Raw genomic sequence first — 23214 nt, forward strand, 5'->3', positions numbered from 1 at the left:
GCGGTTCAGAAATAACAGGCCTCAAGTGACACCAGAGGGGTGAAATTCCGCCGTAACTTTGGCGGAAGAGTTGCAGAAACACCAGCAAAGAGGCATGAACACCATTTACACCTGGGGATTCAACAGCTCTTCTGTCTAATTTACGGCGGGCCAGCGAGAGAACTCCCAGGCAAATTCACATCAGAGGTATCCGTGAGGTGCAGTATTACCATAGGGGAATGCTTAATGCATTTCAATAGAATCCTTTGGTTTGAATAGAGGTAAACACCCAACAAAAATAAATTGCATTAAAATTGTGGACAAAGGAATTTAACAACTCATAAGCGTGCCAATGTGATTTCATTCCATATAATACTTATTTCCCCAGAGAGTATTGCATACATGGAACAGAATCTCAAGAAAAAGCAGTTAATGCCTTCAAAAGAGACCTGGATAAATATCTGGGCAGGAATCTGATTGAAAGTGGCTGGCCAGGTTTAAAAAAGTTAATAAAAAGGCATTATGCAGTTGTGGCGGTACCACTGGTTGTCCCTTACATTGAGACACATAATTCCCTTTAACTTACCTAACTGTATGTACTTAACTTACTTATGTATGTATAACTTACCTGTTGGGGCTGTTGCCCCTTTAACTTACCTGTTGGGCCGTTGCCCCTTTAAGAGGCGACCTAACGCGCTGACGTCACGCATCACGTGACGCATGCGCGCCGGCCCGACTCAGTCTTCCAAGACGGCCGCCGGCACAGCCCGGCCTACCGCGACTTCGGCCGCATCGGCCAGCCGACGGGAGCGACGCGATCTCCCGGTCCCGCGGCAAGCACCGGCACAGCCTGGCCTCGCGACCTCGACCTCAACGGCCAGCCTCCGTACCGGGGAGATGCACCGATGCAACGGCGCAGGTCACGTGACCGCCTAAGCGCACGCGAACGTGCTGACGTCACGACGCGGTCACGTGACGCCCAAAGCGTGGGAACACACAGCAGAGCGTGATGACGTCATCACGCTCTCCACAGGACTGCGAACTCAGTCCTCGTGGAGTCCCCGCTGGGACAAGACCTACACCACAGTGCTCCTACAGTCAGCCATCTTACCTGCCATCTTACCTGATGTAATTAGCCTGTTCCTGTAAATAAACAACTTATTTATACTTCGTCGAAGTCAAACTCTCTTATTTAGTGGCGATCTACACGAACCGCTACACAGTCACTGTTATTGGGTTAGTGGTTACCAGACTTATACCTTCCTAAAAGAGGATGCTTTCTTTGTGGACTCAACTTGAACACAGGTACCAAAGTGGGAGAAAAAAGGCAATGATCAAGTGACCCGAAGCTTGGGTTTTAAAAACCTGTAGATTATATGGGCCTGATTTTCCTCTGCTATCCTGCATCAAATTGGGCAGAAGAGGCAGCCGGGAATATAAAGGGGCAAAAGAGAAGAGGAAATGTGCTGCGGTCTCAGCCGACACTAAGCCCTTAGTGGATGAGGAAATGGGGAGTAGAAATGGAGGGAGAAGGATGTCTACTAAGTCCTCTCCCTACATAGACCGTGAGCGGGAGAAGCAGGCCCCGGGCCGTCGGACCGTGGAGCCGGCGACGGTGAGGAGGAGGCCGCGGCGACCGCAGCATTTACATCCCGACGATGTGTTGGGCGAGTCGGGCGGAGGCAGCGCAGCGCAACGAGCAGCAGAAGCAGCCACGACGACCCGCTACAGCACGTCGGCCGGCAGCTCCTTGGCGGGAAGCTCGCAGTCCGACTGGGAGGAGGGGAGCTGGGCATGGTGGCCAGAGGTCGGATCGTGAGCGGGAGAAGCAGGCCACCACATCGTGGAGCCGGCAACAGTGAGGAGGAGGCCGCGGTGATGAGGGGGACGGAGCGGCTGAGGGACATCGTGCTCCCACTGCCACTGGATGCCATTGAATTGACTTTCTGAACACGGCGCTGTAAGAATAGCTGACGTGTCCCGACGGGGAGTAAGCATTCCATTGTACTTGTACTAGTACTAGTTACATATGGCAAATAAAATTGAATTGAATTGATTTGTAAATTGATATTGTGCTGGTCCAGATCCAGCGAGCAGCATCAGAACAGCCACTTGGGGCGGGCACAGCTTGTCGGTTCCAAATAAATGAGGTCCAGGTCTCGAAATGGCTCTGGCCTCTTTTGCTCCTGGTACAGGCGGGTGAGTGATCCTGGTACAGGAAACTTTCGATTAACCGGCCCCTAAATAACCGGAAAGATCTATGCACCGGCAAAATTCAGGAGTCGGTTCAGGTAACTTTTATTACTTTTTTTACTCCATTTGTTGCTGTGCAAAGGTGTAGCTGAAGCTGTTGCTAAGCTACAGAGACGCTTGCAACTTGTGCCCATTGTTTTGAAGCTGTGGGTTTGTTGCTTTACACGGAGCTCTGAGCTCCGTATCTTTTACTATAGCGTTCGGTTATCCGGAATTGTTAATGAACCGGCACCGCGTCGGTCCCGTCCGTGCCAGATACCAGAAAGTTGCCTGTACATTTGGCCACCCAAGTGTTAAAATCTACTCCTTTAGGGGATATTTTCAGGCTGACCCCCCCGGGCGGAAACTCGGGAGGGGGAGGTGCTCGGCGGTAGATTCTTGGGGGAGATAGTCAGCCACGCTGCCGGCAGGAACGTGGCGGTATGTCACCCCATTTCTGCCCAGTGGGTGGCCTGAAAGTTCCCCCAGTAGAAAAGGAAACTCAACACATTTTCTCAATAGAATTTAAATAATTTTTATTATTTTGTAAGTTTTATCATTGCCTCTTTTTACATGGTTCTGATTCAGGACTATTCTGGTGGCTTTCTTTCAGCTCCACGTTAGGTCCAGTGTGTGGCTGTAATTGAGGCCTGCTCTCCTCTGACTCCACTTCATTTGTTCTGCTTTAGGCAGATTATTTCTTGAATGGCAATAGATTGGGAGAAGGGGAAGTGCAACGAGACCTGGGTGTCCTTGTGCACCAGTCGCTGAAGGTAAGCATGCAGATGCAGCAGGCGGTTACGAAGGCAAATGGTATGTTGGCCTTCGTTGCGAGAGGGTTCGAGTACAGGAGCAAGGATGTCTTGCTGCAGTTGTACAGGGCCTTGGTGAGACCACACCTTGAGTATTGTGTGCAGTTTTGGTCGCCTTATCTGAGGAAGGACGTTCTTGCCATGGAAGGAGTGCAGCGAAGATTCACCAGGCTGATACCTGGGAAGGCAGGAATGACGTATGAGGAGAGATTGGGTCGATTGGGCTTATACTCGCTGGAGTTTAGAAGATTGAGAGGGGATCTCATCGAAACCTATAAAATTCTGTCAGGCTTGGACAGACTAGATGCAGGAAGGATGTTTCCGATGGTCGGGGAGTCCAGAACCAGGGGTCATAGTCTAAGGATAAGGGGTAAGCCATTTAGGACTGAAATTAGGAGGAACTTCTTCACCCAGAGAGTGGTGAACCTGTGGAATTCTCTACCACAGAGGGCGGTGGAGGCCAGTTCATTAAATATATTCAAGAAGGAGTTAGATATATTTCTTAAGGCTAAAGGGATCAAGGGGTATGGGGAGAAGGCAGGGACGGGGTACTGAATTTAATAATATAATAATAATCAACTTTTATTGTCATTGTTAGTGCACAAGTGCACTACAACGAAATGTAGGCTTGCGGCTCCCGAGAGTGTACATTTAGATTAAGACATTTAAACATTCAACATACATTTGGCTTGTAATACATTAACATAAACATAACCATAATAAAGTGCATTGGCAGATGTGCAGGCTTTAGAGTTTATTTGTGGAGTTCAGTAGGATGACAGCCCTGGGAAAGAAGCTGTCCCTAAATCTGGTCGTACGGGTGCGAATGCATCTGTAGCGTCTCCCAGATGGCAGGAGGGCGAACAGACTGTGGCTGGGGTGGGTAGGGTCTTTGATGATGGACCGTGACCTCCGTAGACAGCGTTTCTGGTATATGTGCTCTATGGTCGGTAGCCGGGTGCCGGTAATGCGTTGGGCAGTTTTGACTACCCGCTGCAGGGCTTTTCGGTCATAGTAGCTACAGCTGCCGTACCATACCGTGATACAGTTTGTCAGGATGCTCTCTATTGTGCAGCGGTAAAAGTTAGAGAGGATCAGGGGTGACAGGTTACATCCCTTCAGCCTCCTTAGGAAATATAGGCGCTGCTGGGCCTTCTTCACCAGAGAGGAGGTATTGAGGGACCAGGAGAGGTCTTCCATGATGATCAGCCATGATCTCATTGAATGGCAGAGCAGGCCTGAGGGGCCGAATGGCCTACTCCTGCTCCTATCTTCTATGTATCTATGTATCTATTTATTCCACTCCATTTTGGGCCCTCATCCTAAGCTCCACTTCAGGCATGCAACACCTGGCTGTGCCTTGGCTCCAGTTCAGGGCTGCTCATCTGGCTTATGCCCCGGCTCTGCTTTATCGCTTTGCTTCGTTTCAGGCCCCCATCTTAGCTGCACTTCTCAGGCATGGTTTCGTCCTGGCACCACCTCAGCTGTGTCTCCCCTGTTCAAACTCAACTGCCCACCTCCTTGGGCCTGCTTTAGGCTATACTACAGAAGAGAAACAGGGTCTGCAGTTGAGTATGTTTTAAATCGGTGACACACAACCACCATATTAGTGACATTTAAATAACCGCATTTAACGTCCACAACAACACCTAATATTAAGGTCCCATCACATCGACGTCGTAACCAAGAAGGCATGCCAACGCCTGCTCTTCCTCAGGAGACTGAAGAAATTTGGAATGGCCCCCCAGATTCTCACCAACTTCTACCGGTGCACCATCGAGAGTATCCTGTCCGGCTGCATCACTACCTGGTATGGCAACTGCACCGCCGCAGACCGCAAGGCTCTACAGATGGTGGGGAAAGCTGCACAACATACTATAGGAATTAAACTACCTGCTGTGCAGGATATCTACCCCGAGAGGTGCCGGGGGGAAGGCCCTGAGAATCATTAAAGACGCGAGCCACCCCAGCCACAACCTCTTCGCCCTGCTCCCGTCCGGTAAGAGATACCGAAGCATACGGTCTTGTACCAGCAGGTTTCGAAACAGCTTCTACCCCCCAGGCCATAAGACTCATGAACGTATAATTTATTATTATTTATACTGTTGTTTTATTTATTATTACTGTATTTCTATTAGTATTTTTATCATTGTTATGCCATATTTATTCCAATGTCGGGAGGACTCGTAAAAATCAACATTTCATTGTGCAGTACACACGTCTGCTGCATATATGACAAATAAAATTGATTTGAATTGAATTGAATTAAGGGATGATGTAAACAAAATGTAAGTTACACATGCACATCAATACCATAAAAGGGCACAAAATGTAAGCAAATGCACACTGTGTACATCAATATGGGCAGAAACACAATACTGTACAAGGGCATATGTTAACATGTTAAGCACTTGTACACATCACAATGGGTGTCATGGGGGAAAATCACAACCCGAGCACGATATAAAATGCCGACATTTCTCAAGTGTTAGCCGTAGTCAGAGCGAAGCCAACGTACTTGTACCACTATGGCAAGAAGCCAATCTAGGGGAAGTTATGGAAGAGGCAGAAGACGTGGTGGAAGAAGAAGGAGAAGGAGAAGGACGAGGAGGAGGAGGCGTCATGGACGCCGAGGAGGAAGAGGCCGTTAAATCTCCTTCAGACATTGCAAAATGGAAAATAAGCCACCTTTGGAGCAGCCGAATATTAGAGTCAACGACTGCATGAAACATCCTGCTATCTCCTTACGGTTAGCAGACTGACTGCCCTGCATGTTTTGAAGACTTCATTATCTTCTGTTGATTTGTTGACAATGAATAAAAGCATCAGCAATGATGCTGGAAAAAAAATGTGTATGCCTTGACATTCTTATAGATATATCATTAAGAGCAAAATCTTTGGCTGATCTTGAGTGCTTTTTTTTTTACTGATACTGAACTGTTTGGTTTAAAATGTAAGAACTTTTGCTGTAATCATGTTTGTTCTCCTTTTCCTGTCAGCTGCACTTGTAGTCCAGTCAGACTCTGGGTAAAACAAGCTATTCCATAAACTTTGCCATCTGTGCTCAAAATGAAAGCCATGAACAATAATGAAACAGGTTGAATATGACAGCTTCATGCTGAGTTCATTTTGAGAGAAACCATGGTTTCATTCAACATTAATTGGCTCACCTTGGGTCCTTCGGGCACCGCCAAGCCCGACGTACTAGGCTGTCCCGACAAACACTGCACTGTCGGAGGCAGTACTGAGGGAGCGCCGCACTGTCGGAGGGGCAGTACTGAGGGAGCGCCGCACTGTCGGAGGGGCGGTACTGAGGGAGCGCCGCACTGTCGGAGGGGCGGTACTGAGGGAGCGCCACACTGTCGGAGGGGCGGTACTGAGGGAGCGCCGCACTGTCGGAGGGGCGGTACTGAGGGAGCGCCGTACTGTCGGAGGGGCGGTACTGAGGGAGCGCCGCACTGTCGGAGGGGCGGTACTGAGGGAGCGCCGCACTGTCGGAGGGGCGGTACTGAGGGAGCGCCGCACTGTCGGAGGGGCGGTACTGAGGGAGCGCCGCACTGTCGGAGGGGCGGTACTGAGGGAGCGCCGCACTGTCGGAGGGGCGGTACTGAGGGAGCGCCGCACTGTCGGAGGGGCGGTACTGAGGGAGTGCCGCACTGTCGGAGGGGCGGTACTGAGGGAGTGCCGCACTGTCGGAGGGGCAGTACTGAGGGAGTGCCGCACTGTCGGAGGGGCAGTACTGAGGGAGTGCCGCACTGTCGGAGGGGCGGTACTGAGGGAGCGCCGCACTGTCGGAGGGCGGTACTGAGGGAGCGCCGCACTGTCGGAGGGGCAGTACTGAGGGAGCGCCGCACTGTCGGAGGGGCGGTACTGAGGGAGCGCCGCACTGTCGGAGGGGCAGTACTGAGGGAGCGCCGCACTGTCGGAGGGGCGGTACTGAGGGAGCGCCGCACTGTCGGAGGGGCAGTACTGAGGGAGCGCCGCACTGTCGGAGGGGCGGTACTGAGGGAGCGCCGCACTGTCGGAGGGGCGGTATTGAGGGAGCACCGCACTGTCGGAGGGGCAGTACTGAGGGAGCGTCGCACTGTTGGAGGGGCAGTACTGAGGGAGCACCGCACTGTCGGAGGGGCGGTACTGAGGGAGCGCCGCACTGTCGGAGGGGCGGTACTGAGGGAGCGCCGCACTGTCGGAGGGGCGGTACTGAGGGAGCGCCGCACTGTCGGAGGGGCGGTACTGAGGGAGCGCCGCACTGTCGGAGGGGCGGTACTGAGGGAGCGCCGCACTGTCGGAGGGGCGGTACTGAGGGAGCGCCGCACTGTCGGAGGGGCTGTACTGAGGGAGCGCCGCACTGTCGGAGGGGCAGTACTGAGGGAGCGCCGCACTGTCGGAGGGGCAGTACTGAGGGAGCGTTGCACTGTCGGAGGGGCGGTACTGAGGGAGCGCTGCACTGTCGGAGGGGCGGCACTGAGGGAGCGCCGCACTGTCCGAGGGGCAGTGCTGAGGGAGTGTTCAGCGCCATTCACAACTCCTCAGATAATGAAGCAGTCCGTGCTCGCATGCAACAAGACCTGGATGACGTTCAGGCTTGGGCTGATAAGTGGCAGGTAACATTCGCGCCACACAAGTGCCAGGCAATGACTATCTCTAACAAGTGAGAGTCTAACCACCGCCCCTTGACATTCAACAGCATTACCATCGCCAAATCCCCCACCATCAACATCCTGGGGGGTCACCATTGACCAGAAACTTAACTGGACCAGCCACATAAATACTGTGGCTACAAGAGCAGGTCAGAGGCTGGGTATTCTGCGGCGAGTGTCTCACCTCCTGACTCCCCAAAGCCTTTCCACCATCTACAAGGCACAAGTCAGGAGTGTAATGGAACACTCTCCACTTGCCTGGATGAGTGCAGCTCCGACAACACTCGAGAAGGTCGACACCATCCAGGACAAAGCAGCCCGCTCGATTGGCACCCCGTCCACCACCTTAAACATTCACTCCCTCCACCACCGGCGCACCGTGGCTGCAGTGTGGACCATCTACAAGATGCACTGCAGCAACTTGCCAAGGCTTCTTCGGCAGCACCTCCCAAACCCGCCACCTCTTCCACCTAGAAGGACAAGGGCAGCAGGCGCACGGGAACATCACCACCTCCAAGTTCCCCTCCAAGTCACACACACCATCCTGACTTAGAAATATATCAGCCGTTCCTTCATCGTCGCTGGGTCAAAATCCTGGAACTCCCTCCCTAACAGCGCTGTGGGAGCACCTTCACCACACGGACTGCAGCGGTTCAAGAAGGAGGCTCACCACCACCTTCTCAAGGGGCGATTAAGGATGGGCAATAAATGCTGGGCCTTGCCAGCGACGCCCACATCCCATAAACGAATTTTAAAAAAATAATTAAAACAAATGATCCGGTCATTATCACATTGCTGTTTGTGAGCGCTTGCTGTGCGCAAATTGGCTGCCGCGTTTCCTACATTACAACAGTGAATATACTTCAAAAAAAGGATCTCATTGGCTATGAGGTGCTTTGGGACGTTTTCTTCTCTTCTTAGGCACTCCTTCGGAACCGAGGATGACTTGCTTCCACACTAACAATGAGTTCTCAGGTGACTGATGAGTCCAATGCGGGACCGACAGTCTCTGTCACAGGTGGAGCAGACGGTGGTTGAAGGGGCGGGTGGGTGTGGGGTGCTTGGGTTGACGTGCGCTCCTTGCGCTGCCTGCGCTTGGCTTCCGCTTGCTCCCGGCGAAGAGACTCGAGGTGTTCGGCGCCTTCCCGGATGCTCCTCCTCCACTTTGTGCTCCGGTCTTGGGCCAGGGATTCCCAGGTGTCGGTGGGGGGATGTTACACTTTTTCCAAGGAGGCTTTGAGGGTGGTCCTCGAAGCGTTTCCTCTGCCCACCCGGGGCTCTCTCTTGCCGTGCCGGAGCTCCGAGTAGAGCGCTTGTTTTGGGAGTCTCGTATCGGGCGTGCGGACGATGTGACCCGTCCCTCGGAGCTGATCGAGCGCGGTCAAAGCTTCGATTGCTGGGGATGTTGGCCTGAGCGAGAACACGGACGTTGGTGCGCCTATCCTGCCAATGGATTTGGGACGTCCTGAGGTGGTGAAAGGCGAGTCCTTTCTGTTACAGCGAGGTGGCCCGGGGTTGCAGATAGCCGCTCCATCGCTGGTCACCTTCACAGTGCTTCACCTCTGACCCCGCGAGGCTTATGAGGTCAGGAGCAGGGTCAGCATGACGCAACAGTCGGGAGCGGAATGTCAGAGGATTCCAGGCTCCGTCCCCCCGAGCCCACCCAGTTGCCAAGGGCATTGTTACAACTTCTCGGCCGGCGCGCCTACAGTTTAAATCGCCCTTATTATTAAAATATGTGAGATATATATTTATATATCTATGCACGAATCGCTCCTTTAATCAGTGCACTCGCTCATTCCGATGTCTGCAAGGCCGTCTCCAGAGCAGGTGCCCTCCCCAAGGAGCCAACTCCTGAGGCTTCTGCAGGGAGACGAGGCCGGTAAGGATTCAACTGGGCAGGTGGCTATTCGACCAAGGGGGGGCGCGACTCAACCCCAAAAAAAAAACCGACACAATTGATGCGCTATCAATTACTCATAAAAGACTAAGAGTTAGAAGAGTAACTAAAGGCTTTTATTAACAACAGAATGGAGGTCTGCCTCGAGTGGTCGACCGGTCCAGGATACCAAGGGCTGGGGAGCAGTCACCTTTATACTAGGACCAGTGGGAGGAGTCAGCCGAGGCATGTCCAGGCATGTACACAGTGGAATACAAACAGGACAAACAGGAATACAAACAGTGGTTTACCACAACAACCTGTGACCATAGCATTGGCAATGGTGGTTTTTAATTTTTTTTAAATTCCTAATCTGACCTGCGCGCGAGTTGGCCGCCGCGTTTCCTAGGCGACGACGACAGCGACCTCGTTGGCTGTGAAGCGCTTTGGGACTTCCCCGCGGAGTGCAAACCATTTACTCGCACCCTCAACCTCAACACCCTCACCCCTAACTCCGAACCCTAAGTTTAGCCCTTTCCCCTAATCACCCTTAGCCCCTAAACCGTGCAGCATCGATATTCGCTCTTAACACAGAAGATAGGAGCAGGAGGAGGCCATTCGGCCCCTCGAGCCTGTTCCGCCATTCAATGAGATCATGGCTGATCATCCAAATTCAGTACCCTGTCCCTGCCTTCTCCCCATATCCCTTGATCCCTTTAGCCTTAAGAAATATATCCAACTCCTTCTTGAATATATTTAATGGGCCAGTAATTCCTGTCCCAACGAGTGAGTACGGTCGGGTACTCACGCGCCTGGCCGGAGGAAATGCCGGTTTTCAGCATGCACAGCGCATGCGGGGAAAACCGGCATTTCCTGCCCTCTGAACGAAGGGGTTCAGAGGCAGAACGCGCGCGACTGCACAGGCAGCGCGTGCGCAGTAAAATTCCTTTTTTTTTTCAAAGTTGCGCACGTCTAAAGGCCTCCGGTCTTTACGCGTGGAAAAACAAGACGTAAGTATTTCGTTTTTCAGGTAAGTGGGCTTTTAGTACAATGTAGAATTTTTTTTCCCACAGCTTTGTTATTTTTAAAGAATTTACAGGATGGTAAGTTTAGTTTTAGACCCTATTTTTTAAAAATTTATTTTTTTCAAAAAATTGATTAATTGTTTAAAACATTTAAAAAAACTTATTTATAGTTATTACTAGCTGGGGGTGCCCGGCGGTGCCGAGGCTTTTTCGAGGGCATGTTGTTGTTGGAAGAGAGAGAGAGAGCGAGTGGGGGGGGGGGAAAGTTAAAGTAGTGTTTTGGCAGCCCATACTTTTCATGAGTTTGACAGCTCTTACTATCAAACTCATGAATGAGTTTCCCCTCCCCTGATTGGCTGCACAGTGCTCACCTGATCCCAGCCGGCACATCGCACTAACTACGCCGCTGGATCAGGTAAGCAGATCGCGCCGACAGCTGAACCGGGCCTGTGACAGGAAATGCTAGCAGGCCCGGGCTTCAGATGTCGGCGCGCAGGGTGAGTGCACATCGGGGGCTTGCACGTGCGGCAAGCCCCCCGATCCTAATTTCAGGGCCATTGAATTGGCCTCAACTGCCTTGTGTGGTAGAGAATTCCACAGGTTCACCACTCTCTGGGTGAAGAAATTCCTCCTCATCTCAGTCCTAAATGGCCTACCCCTTATCCTTAGACTGTGACCCCTGGTTCTGGACTCCCCCACTATCGGGAACATCCTTCCTGCATCTAGTCTGTCTAATCCTGCTAGAATTTTATAAGTTTCAATGAGATCCCCTCTCAATCTTCTAAACTCCAGCGAGTATAAGCCCAATCGACCCAATCTCTCCTCATACGTCATTCCTGCCATCCCAGGTATCAGTCTGGTGAATCTTCGCTGCACTCCCTCCATGGCAAGAACATCCTTCCTCAGATAAGGTGACCAAAACTGCACACAATACTCAAGGTGTGGTCTCACCAAGGCCCTGTACAACTGCAGCAAGACATCCTTGCTCCTGTACTCAAACCCTCTCGCTACGAAGGCCAACATACCATTTGCCTTCTTAACCGCCTGCTGCACCTGCATGCTTACCTTCAGCGACTGGTGCACGAGGACACCCAGGTCTCAACCCCCTAAGCCGTGCAGCATCGATATTCAGTCTTGTTGAATAAAAGGAGGCGTGCGGCAAACACAGGGTGGGTAATTGCCACACTTGACCTGGTATTGAGAAGGAAAGAGAGATGTGCTTTTCTGCAGCAGCTTCACATATCGTCCAGAGGAGTCGCATCCCTCTGCGGCCTCCTCGCGCCCCCCCCCGCCACCCCATCTCTGTAACCTCCTGCAACCCTCCAAGATTTCTGCGCTCCTCCAATTCCGGCCTCTCGCGCATCCCCCCGATTTCCATCGCTCCGCCATTGGCGGCCGCGCCTTCAGCCGCCCGGGCCCCGAGCTCTGGAATTCCCTCCTTGAACCTCTCCGCCTCTCCCTCTCCTCCTTTAAGACGTTCCTTAAAAACCTACCTCTTTGACCCAAGCTAACTCCCTCCCTAACAGCGCTGTGGGAGCACCTTCGCCACGCGGGACTGCAGCGGTCCAAGAAGGCGGCTCACCACCGCCTTCTCGAGAGCGATTAGGGGACGGGCAATAAATGCTGGGCCTTGCCAGCGACGCCCACGTCCCAGGAACGAATTTAAAAAAAACCCCGGCCCGTGCTCCAGGGCCCAGAACAGTGGGGGGGACAAGGCACTCCGTGGTCGAGCAGCAACGACGCACGACGCAAAGGAAGAAGCCAATGATTTGAAGAGTTTAATAAATATTTCCGCGGCACCTTATTTCAGAGGGAAAAGGGCCCAGAATCTCGCCAACAGACATGGATCGCAAATAAGCCAATAAGCCATGTCAGCCCTCCCACATGAAAACCTTTTTCTCCACTGTCCCCTCTCCCCTCCCCACCATCCCAACCAGTCGGCTAGTTCCCTATCCGCAAGGCACATTTGCCAGAATCGTAGGATCTTACGGCACAGAAGGAGGGACGAGAGGGTTGTCCCGTGAGGAGAGATGGAGCAGGATGTGCGCATACTCTCTGGAGATTAGGAGAGGTGATCTCATTGTACAGGAACAAGGATGTCTTGCTGCAGTTGTACAGGGCCTTGGTGAGACCACACCTTGAGTATTGTGTGCAGTTTTGGTCGCCTTATCTGAGGAAGGATGTTCTTGCCATGGAGGGAGTGCAGCGAAGATTCACCAGGCTGATACCTGGGATGGCAGGAATGACGTATGGGGAGAGATTGGGTCGATTGGGCTTATACTCGCTGGAGTTTAGAAGAATGAGAGGGGATCTCATTGAAACTTATAAAATTCTAACAGGGCTGGACAGACTAGATGCAGGAAGGCTGTTCCCGATTGGCGGGGGAGTCCAGAACCAGGGGTCACAGTCTAAGGATAAGGGGTAAGCCATTTAGGACTGAGATGAGGAGGAATTTCTTCACCCAGGGAGTGGTGAACCTGTGGAATTCTCTACCACAGAAGGCAGTGGAGGCCAATTCATTAAATATATTCAAGAAGGAGTTAGATATATTTCTTAAGGCTAAAGGGATCAAGGGATATGGGGAGAAGGCAGGGACAGGGTACTGAATTTGGATGATCAGCCATGATCTCATTGAATGGCGGAGCAGGCTCGAGGGGCCGAATGGCCTACTCCTGCTCCTATCTTCTATGTTTATGAAACATATAAGATTCTGAGGGGGATTGACAGGGGAGATGCCGAGAGGCTGTTTCCTGTGATCACTGTGACTTTTTTTTAAAAAAGGCTCTTATATTAGATGATGTTCGAGATATTGTCCGCCGCTAATCTTTGCCTGTATTTCTCCTAAGATGGGACCCGACGTCAAGAACCTGCAGCGGGAGGCGAGAGCCCAGCCGAACCCCAGCGCTACCCGGATCACCAGGCGGGCCGCGGGGCCCCGACTCTCTTCCCCACGCAGCCGTTCTCCGCACTGCAAGTCGAGGATCCTGGCAGCAGGGCTGCTGGGGTAGAGTCACCCCCCCCGGGTCCTGGGGAAGGGGCCCCCTCCGCTCCGAGCCAGGGCCTCAGCCGCTTCCAGCGGCTATTCCGCCAGCGGGCGCCATCGCCCGACCGGGAGCCTCGTCGGAGCGACGCGCGGGGGGCCGCCACGTCGCCGCCGTCCTCCCGCCTGCTCTACGCCAAGGGCCTGCGGGAGATCAGGGAGCTGACGGTGCGCCAGGCGGCGGCGGGCCGGGGCGGCCCCAGCGAGCAGCACAGCCGCCTGCGGAGCCTCCTCCTGACCGACGACGGACCCGTCCGGCCCTGGGCGGCCAGCTTCAGTAAGTTCCTATCCGCTTGCAAATCTCGGCGGGTCGGGCTATTCGCCCGCTCCCAACACTCGCCCGTTCCAACTTGGAGGTGGGGAATCAGGAGCTGTCCAGCTGGACATGTATCCAAAGAGAATTAATTTGCAGGGTTAGGGGGAGAAAGCTAGGGTGCGGGACCGAATTGGACAGCTCTGTGAGCCGGCACAGGCCCGATCAAATCAAATCAATCAAATCAAATCAACTTTTATTGTCATTATTAGTGCACAAGTGCAGTACAACGAAATGTAGGCTTGCGGCTCCCGAGAGTGTACATTTAGATTAAGACATTTAAACATTCAACATACATTTGGCTTGTAATACATTAACATAAACATAACCATAATAAAGTTCATTGGCAGATGTGCAGGCTTTAGAGTTTATTTGTGGAGTTCAGTAGGATGACAGCCCTGGGAAAGAAGCTGTTCCTAAATCTGGTCGTACGGGTGCGAATGCATCTGTAGCGTCTCCCAGATGGCAGGAGGGCGAACAGACTGTGGCTGGGGTGGGCAGGGTCTTTGATGATGGACCGTGACCTCCGTAGACAGCGTTTCTGGTATATGTGCTCTATGGTCGGTAGCCGGGTGCCGGTAATGCGTTGGGCAGTTTTGACTACCCGCTGCAGGGCTTTCCGGTCATAGTAGCTACAGCTGCCATACCATACTGTGATACAGTTCGTCAGGATGCTCTCTATAGTGCAGCAGTAAAAGTTAGAGAGGATCAGGGGTGACAGGTTACATCCCTTCAGCCTCCTTAGGAAATATATGGGCTGAATGGCCTCCCCCTTCCGTGCTGCAAGAGTCTATACAACTAGGGTTGTATGCCCTGGAATTTAAAGGGTGATTTGATCGCAGTTCTCAAGGTATTAAGGGGGGTATAAGAGCAAAGAAATCTTACTGCAATTATATAGGGCCTTGGTGAGACCACACCTGGAGTATTGTGCACAGTTTTGGTCTCCTTATCTAAGGATACATAGAAGATAGGAGCAGGAGGAGGCCATTCGGCCCCTCGAGCCTGTTCCGCAAGCCTACATTTCGTTGTACTGCACTTGTGCACTAACAATGACAATAAAAGTTGATTTGATTTGATTTTGATTTGATTAATGAGATCATGGCTGATCATCCAAATTCAGTACCCTGTCCCTGCTTTCTCCCCATACCCCTTGATCCCTTTAGCCTTAAGAAATATATCCAACTCCTTCTTGAATATATTTAATGAATTGGCCTCCACTGCCTTCTGTGGTAGAGAATTCCACAGGTTCACCACTCTCTGGGTGAAGAAATTCCTCCTCATCTCTGTCCTAAATTCTGTCCTCATCCCTGAGTCAGCCTACAGGGAGGAGGTCCAGCATCTCGTGAAGTGGTGCGCCGATAACAACCTGGCCCTTAACATCAAGAAAACCAAAGAAATCATTGTGGACTTCAGGAAGTCCAAAGGCGGAAGTCACACCCCCATCCACATCCATGGGGCTGTGGTGGAAAGGGTGGACAGCTTTAAGTTCCTCGGAGTCCACATCACGGAAGACCTCTCCTGGTCACTCAACACCTCCTCTCTGGTGAAGAAGGCCCAGCAGCGCCTTTATTTCCTAAGGAGGCTGAAGGGATGTAATCTGTCACCCCTGATCCTCTCTAACTTTTACCGCTGCACTATAGAAAGCATCCTGACAAACTGTATCACAGTATGGTATGGCAGCTGTAGCTACTGTGACCGGAAAGCCCTGCAGTGGGTAGTCAAAACTGCCCAACGAATTACCGGCACCCGGCTACCGACCATAGAGCACATATACCAGAAACGCTGTCTACGGAGGTCACGGTCCATCATCAAAGACCCTACCCACCCCAGCCACGGTCTGTTCACCCTCCTACCATCTGGGAGACGCTACAGATGCATTCGCACCCGTACGACCAGATTTAGGAACAGCTTCTTTCCCAGGGCTGTCATCCTACTGAACTCCACAAATAAACTCTAAAGCCTGCACACCTGCCAATGCACTTTATTAGGGTTATGTTTATGTTAATATACTACAAGCCAAATGTATGTTGAATGTTTAAATGTCTTAATCCAAATGTACACTCTCGGGAGCCGCAAGCCTACATTTCGTTGTAGTGCACTTGTGCACGAACAATGACAATAAAGGTTGATTTGATTTGATTTCATTTGATAAATGGCTTACCCCTTATCCTTAGACTGTGACCCCTGGTTCTGGACTCCCCCGCCATCGGGAACATCCTTCCTGCATCTAGTCATAGAAACATAGAAGATAGGAGCAGGAGTAGGCCATTCGGCCCCTCGAGCCTGCTCCGCCATTCAATGAGATCCTGGCTGATCATCCAAATTCAGTACCCTGTCCCTGCCTTCTCCCCATACCCCTTGATCCCTTTAGCCTTAAGAAATATATCCAACTCCTTCTTGAATATATTTAATGTATTGGCCTCTACTGCCTTCTGTGGTAGAGAATTCCACAGGTTCACCACTCTCTGGGTGAAGAAATTCCTCCTCATTTCTGTCCTAAATGGCTTACCCCTTATCCTTAGACTGTGACCCCTGGTTCTGGACTCCCCCGCCATCGGGAACATCCTTCCTGCATCTAGTCTGTCCAGTCCTGTCAGAATTTTATAAGTTTCAATGAGATCCCCTCTCATTCTTCTAAACTCCAGCGAGTATAAGCCCAATCGACCCAATCTCTCTACATATGTCATTCCTGCCATCCCAGGTATCAGCCTGGTGAATCTTCGCTGCACTCCCTCCGTGGCAAGAACATCCTTCCTCAGATAAGGCGACCAAAACTGCACACAATACTCAAGATGTGGTCTCACCAAGGCCCCTGTACAACTGCAGCAAGACATCCTTGTTCCTGTACTCGAACCCTCTCGCTATGAAGGCCAACATACCATTTGCCTTCTTAACCGCCTGCTGCACCTGCATGCTTACCTTCAGCGACTGGTGCATAAGGACACCCAGGTCTCGTTGCACTTCCCCTTTTCCCAATCTATTGCCGTTCAGATAATAATCTGCCTTCCTGTTTTTGCCACCAAAGTGGATAACCTCGCATTTATCCACATTATACTGCATCTGCCATGCATCTGCCCAATCACCCAACCTGTCCAAATCATACTGGAGTTTCTCAGCATCCTCCTCACAGCACACACGCCCACCCAGCTTTGTGTCGTCTGCAAACTTGGAGATATTACATCTAGTTCCCTCGTCTAGATCATTAATATATATTGTGAATAGCTGGGGTCCTAGCAGGAAGGATATACTTGCCATAGAGGGAGTGCAACGAAGGTTCACCAGATTGATTCCTGGGATGGGGGGGATTGTCCTGTGAGGAGAGATTGAGTAGACTAGGTCGATATTCTCTAGAGTTTAGAAGAATGAGAGGTGATCTCATTGAAACATACAAAATTCTTGCTTGACAGGGTAGATGCTGAGAGGCTGTTTCCCCCCTGGCTGGAGAGTCTCGAACCAGGGGTCAGTCTCAGGATAAGGGGTCGGCCATTTCGGACTGAGATGAGGAGGAATTTCTTCACTCGGAGGGCGGTGAATCTCTGGAATTCTCTGCCCCAGAGGGCTGTGGAGGCTCAGTCGTTGAGTATATTCAAGGCTGAGATCGAGAGATTTTTGGGCTCGAGGGGAATCGAGGGATCGGGGCGGGAAAGTGGAGCTGAGGTCGATGATCAGCCGTGATCTCATTGAATGGCGGAGTAGGCTTGAGGGGCCGAACGGCCTCCTCCTGTTGCTAATGTAACAGGCTCGAGGGGCCGAACGGCCTCCTCCTGTTGCTAATGTAACAGGCTCGAGGCGCTGAATGGCCTCCTCCTGTTCCTAATGTAACAGGCTCGAGGGGGCTGAACGGCCTCCTCCTGTTCCTAATGTAACAGGCTCGAGGGGGCTGAACGGCCTCCTCCTGTCCCTAATGTAACAGGCTCGAGGGGGCTGAACGGCCTCCTCCTGTTCCTAATGTAACAGGCTCGAGGGGGCTGAACGGCCTCCTCCTGTTCCTAATGTAACAGGCTCGAGGGGGCTGAACGGCCTCCTCCTGTTCCTAATGTAACAGGCTCGAGGGGGCTGAACGGCCTCCTCCTGTTCCTAATGTAACAGGCTCGAGGCGCTGAATGGCCTCCTCCTGTTCCTAATGTAACAGGCTCGAGGGGGCTGAACGGCCTCCTCCTGTTCCTAATGTAACAGGCTCGAGGGGGCTGAACGGCCTCCTCCTGTTCCTAATGTAACAGGCTCGAGGGGGCTGAACGGCCTCCTCCTGTTCCTAATGTAACAGGCTCGAGAGGCTGAGTGGCCTCCTCCTGTTCCTAATGTAACAGGCTCGAGGGGGCTGAACGGCCTCCTCCTGTTCCTAATGTAACAGGCTCGAGGGGGCTGAACGGCCTCCTCCTGTTCCTAATGTAACAGGCTCGAGAGGCTGAATGGCCTCCTCCTGTTCCTAATATAACAGGCTCGAGGGGGCTGAACGGCCTCCTCCTTTTCCTAATGTAACAGGCTACAACGGCTCTGCAGTCGAATAGCCACCCGAGAGGGTTGTTAGGGCGTGGAATGTCCGACCAGAAACAGTGGGGTGGCGGGTGGTGCGGCGGGGGGAGCAGAATCCAGATAAAGTTTTAAAAGGGTAGCGGACAGCTATTTGAAAATATATTCATACATAAAAGGGCCGGGGAATGGGACTGAGGGGAGAGAGCCACGAGTTGGGCGATGGGCTGAATGGCCTCCATCTGGGCCAGTTCAATCCGCCTCTTCGGTCCCCGCCACAAGCTCCCTACCCTAGCCGCCGACTCCATCCCTCTCCCCGGCAACTGTCTGAGGCTGAAGCTAAGCAACCTTGGAGTCCTATCTGACCCCGAGATGAGCTTCCGGTCCCCATGTCCGCTCCGTCCCCGAGACCGCCTACTTAACATCGTAACATCGCCCGTCTCCGCCCCTGCCTCAGCTCATCCGCTGCTGAATCCCTCCTCCGTCCCCTCCAGACTCGACATCTCCCAACGCACTCCTGGCCGGCCTCCCACCTTCCACCCTCCGTAGCCATCAACTCATCTAAAACTCGGCTGCGCCCGTGTCCTAACTCGCACCGAGTTCCTTTCACCCATCACCCTCCCCCCCCTGCGCTCGCTGACATACATTGGCTCCCGGTTAAGCAACGATTTTAAAACTCTCATCCTTGTGTTCAAATCCCTCCGCGGCCTCCTCGCCCCCCCTCCCTATCTCTGTAACCTCCTTCAGCTCCACAACCCTCCCTATCTCTGTAACCTCCTCCAGCTCCACAACCCTCCCTATCTCTGTAACCCTCTCCAGCCCCTACAACCCTCCCTATCTCTATAACCTCCTCCAGCTCCACAACCCTCCCTATCTCTGTAACCTCTTCCAGCCCCCTACAACCCTCCCTATCTCCGTAACCTCCTCCAGCCCCTACACCCGTCCCTATCTCTGTAACCTCCTCCAGTCCCTGCAACTCTCCCTATCTCTGTAACCTCCTCCAGCCCCTACAATCCTCCCTATCTCTGTAACCTCCTCCAGCCCCTACACCCCTCCCTATCTCTGTAACCTCCTCCAGCCTCTACAACCCTCCCTATCTCTGTAACCTCCTCCAGCCCCCTACAACCCTCCCTATCTCTGTAACCTCCTCCAGCCCCTACAACCCTCCCTATCTCTGTAACCTCCTCCAGCCCCTACAACCCTCCCTATCTCTGTAACCTCCTCCAGCCCCTACAACTCTTCCTATCTCTGTAACCTCCTCCAGCCCCTACAACCCTCCCTATCTCTGTAACCTCCTCCAGCCCCTACAACCCTCCCTATCTCTGTAACCTCCTCCAGCCCCCTACAACCCTCCCTATCTCTGTAACCTCCTCCAGCCCCTACAACCCTCCCTATCTCTGTAACCGCCTCCAGCCCCTACACTCCTCCCTATCTCTGTAACCTCCTCCAGCCCCTACAACCCTCCCTATCTCTGTAACCTCCTCCAGCCCCTACAACCCTCCCTATCTCTGTAACCTCCTCCAGCCCCTACACTCCTCCCTATCTCTGTAACCTCCTCCAGCCCCTACAACCCTCCCTATCTCTGTAACCTTCTCCAGCCCCTACAACCCTCCCTATCTCTGTAACCTCCTCCAGCCCCTACAACCCTCCCTATCTCTGTAACCTCCTCCAGCCCCTACAACCCTCCCTATCTCTAACCTCCTCCAGCCCCTACAACCCTCCCTATCTCTAACCTCCTCCAGCCCCTACAACCCTCCCTATCTCTGTAACCTCCTCCAGCCCCTACAACCCTCCCTATCTCTGTAACCTCCTCCAGCTCCACAACCCTCCACGATCTTGGCGCTCCCCCAATTCTGGCCTCTTGCGCATCCTCCCGATTTCCATCGCTCCGCCATTGGCGACCGCGCCAGGGTCCCTAAGCTCTGGAATTCCCTCCCTAAACCTCTCCGCCTCCCTCTCTCTCCCCTCCTTTAAGACGCTCCTTAAAACTTTGACCAACCCACCTGTCCCTAATATCTCCTTCTGTGGCTCGGGGTCGAATTTTGTTTGATAATCGCTCCTGTGAATCGTTTTACTACATTAAAGGCGCTGGATAAGTACAAGTTGTTAATGGAGAATGCTATTGTCTCTCTCTCTCTCTCTCTGTGCTCCCAGGTGCCCCATCGCCGGCGCAGGATGCTGGTCCGTCCCACCGGCCTCCACCCCAGGAAGAGGAACTCGAGAGGAAGAGCAGCGTGCTGACCTTGGCTATGATGTTGTCGGGGATCCCCACCGTGCTGGGGACGGACGAGCTAAGCACCGCCGGGGAGGAGCGCGAGCGGGAGCAGTTCAGACTGCGGGGTGCCCGGGCGCGCCCCCAGCCGGAGCTGCCGGACGGGGTGGGCCCGCGGGTCACGTGGTCCTCGCCGTCGGTCGCCCCGGAGACCGGCGAGCGCCGCAAGCTGGCCCCGGGCCGCGTGACCTTCGCTCTGGGCCCGGCCCAGCCCGAGGAGGAGCGAGCCTCCGCGGTGGCTCAGAAGCGCCGCACCTCCTGCCTGAAGAAGGCAGGCGGCGCCGGCGGCGAAGCAACTTTCCCGGCCGCCGCCGCGAGTCCGGGGGCCGGGCCAAGCTCGCCCTACGGGAGCAGGGCCTCCACCTCGACCGCCTGGAGGGGCCCCTTCCGAGAGGCCCGGCCCTCGCCGCGCGGCCGAGGGGCGGCCCCCAGCCCGTGGCCCCCCAGCAGGGAGTCGTCGTCGTCCTCCTCCTCCCCCCCTCCTCCTCCCTCGTCGTCTTCATCACCCTTCAGCGAGCGCCCGAGCTCCGCCAGCGGGTCTCGCCAGTTCGGGGACGGGGACGACGGGGATTCCTCCTCCTTCCACACGCCCAGTTCAAGTCCTGGCCGTCTTGGCTCCCCGGGCTGGGCGGCGGCGGCGGACGATGACAACAACCGAGATGGCGGCTCGAGTGACGTAATGGCGGACGACCAAGATGGCTGCTCCAGTGATGTATTGGCGGACGACCAAGATGGCTGCTCCAGTGATGTATTGGCGGACGACCAAGATGGCTGCTCCAGTGATGTATTGGCGGACGACCAAGATGGCTGCTCCAGTGATGTATTGGCGGACGACCAAGATGGCTACTCCAGTGTCTTGCTGGCGGACACCCAAGATGTCGGCTCCAGTGATGTAATGGCGGAGAACCAAGATAGCTGCTCCAGTGTCTTGCTGGTGGACACCCAAGATGGCGGCTCCAGTGATGTATTGACGGACGACCAACATGGCTGCTCCAGTGTCTTGCTAGCAGACACTCAAGATGGCGGCTCCAGTGATGTAATGGCGAACGACCAAGATGGCTGCTCCAGTGTCCTGCTGGCGGACACTCAAGATGGCGGCTCCAGTGATGTAATGGTGGACGACCAAGATGGCTGCTCCAGTGTCCTGCTGGCGGACACTCAAGATGGCGGCTCCAGTGATGTAATGGCGGACGACCAAGCTGGCTGCTCCAGTGTCTTGCTGGCGGACACCCAAGATGGCAGCTCCAGTGATGTATTGGCGGACGACCAAGATGGCTGCTCCAGTGTCTTGCCGGCGGACACTCAAGATGGCGGCTCCAGTGATGTATTGGCGGACGACCAAGACGGCAGCTCCTGCAATGCGTTCGACACCTCCTCCTCTCCCCAGAGCGAGGACCAAAGCCGAGAGCTGTTCTATATGCCCGGCGAGAGCCCTTTCGACACCGAGGGCGACGGAGCCGCAGCTTACCTCGGGCTGGAGGGCGAGGAGGACCTCGGCAGCAGCGGCGCCCTCCTCGACCTCGAGCTGCTAAACGCCATCGAGGCCATCGCGGGCGGGCCGGACGAGGCCGCCGCTTACCTGGACCTGCCGCCCGCCGTCCGCAACTTCGTGATGGCTCACCCGGCCGACCAGGCGGGGGGGCGGGAGGAGGAGCCGACTGCGGGCTCGTCCCGCGGCGGGGGCCACGGCAAGGGGAGGGCCAGCGGGCGGGCAGAGGACATGGAGGACGTCTACACGGAGATACACCAGGACATGTTCTCAAAGGCCTTTCTCTTCAAAAGGTTCATGAGGCTCGGGGGGTTCCAGCGCAAATCCAGCAACGAGCACAGCAAGAAGAGGCCGTAGACCAAGCTAGGGTCTCGCCGAGCTTGAGCTGCCCCAGCAGAAGGTGTCGCAGGGCAGGGGGTGCCGCCCTCCAATCGGGAAGTGACTGTGCATGAAGCCCCACCAGATCGAAATGCTGTAAAATTTTATTTTTTGCTGTACATACCTTTTTAGTTCAAAATTAATAAAACTATTTTTGTTACCTTGTCCATTTTTTTTTTTAGAATCTGGATCCAACCGCTTGCCAAACCCACTGCGCTCCCAGGCAGAACCGCAGAGATTTCCCCCTTCCCCCTCAGGGTTACCGGGGCTCCAAGGGATAGATTAGGAGGCGAGACGACATAAAATCGGCTTGCATTCCCTGGAACATAGAAGGTCATATCCTACATTGGCTCCTGGTTAAGCAACGATTTTAAAATTCTCCATCCTCGAGTTCAAATCCCTCCGCGGCCTCCTCGCCCCCTCTCCCTCCCTATCTCTGTAACCTCCTCCAGCACCTACAACCCCACCCCCGCCCCGAGATCTCTGCGCTCCTCCAATTTTGGCCTCTCGCGCATCCCCCCCCGATTTCCATCACACCACCAATGGCGACCGCGCCAGGGCCCCCGAGCTCTGGAATTCCCTCCCTAAACCTCTCCGCCTCTCTCTCCTCCTTTAAGACAATCCTTAGAACCAGTGGATGTGGTGTATTTGGACTTTCAGAAGGCTTTCGATAAGGTCCCACATA

General features: G+C 53.7%; 2 protein-coding genes across 2 annotated transcripts in view; one reads left to right on the top strand and one right to left on the bottom strand.

Moving 5' to 3' along the window:
• LOC147086771 (uncharacterized) overlaps positions 1–23214 on the bottom strand; it is a 518811-nt gene that overhangs the window by 385994 nt on the left and 109603 nt on the right. The window lies entirely within an intron of this gene.
• Positions 9286–22671, top strand: LOC147086782 (uncharacterized). Its single transcript, XM_085978230.1, has 3 exons — positions 9286–9587; positions 13414–14010; positions 20545–22671. Exons 1-3 carry the CDS (start codon positions 9467–9469, stop codon positions 22506–22508), a joined length of 2682 nt encoding a protein of 893 aa, XP_085834356.1. The 5' UTR covers positions 9286–9466; the 3' UTR covers positions 22509–22671.

This window comes from Somniosus microcephalus, unplaced genomic scaffold, assembly GCF_052327205.1.
Source record: "Somniosus microcephalus isolate GS21.2 unplaced genomic scaffold, FLI_Smic_1.0 unresolved_chr7, whole genome shotgun sequence".
Taxonomy (NCBI): Eukaryota; Metazoa; Chordata; class Chondrichthyes; order Squaliformes; family Somniosidae; genus Somniosus; species Somniosus microcephalus.

Bases quoted from the DNA above. Each gene is read 5' to 3' on its own strand.
- LOC147086782 (XM_085978230.1), top strand. From the start codon at position 9,467: ATGTCTGCAAGGCCGTCTCCAGAGCAGGTGCCCTCCCCAAGGAGCCAA. The intron at 9,588-13,413 runs GCGCGACTCAAC...ATTTCTCCTAAG, and splicing joins GGCTATTCGACCAAGGGGGG to ATGGGACCCGACGTCAAGAA. The intron at 14,011-20,544 runs AATTTGCAGGGT...CTGTGCTCCCAG, and splicing joins ACATGTATCCAAAGAGAATT to GTGCCCCATCGCCGGCGCAG.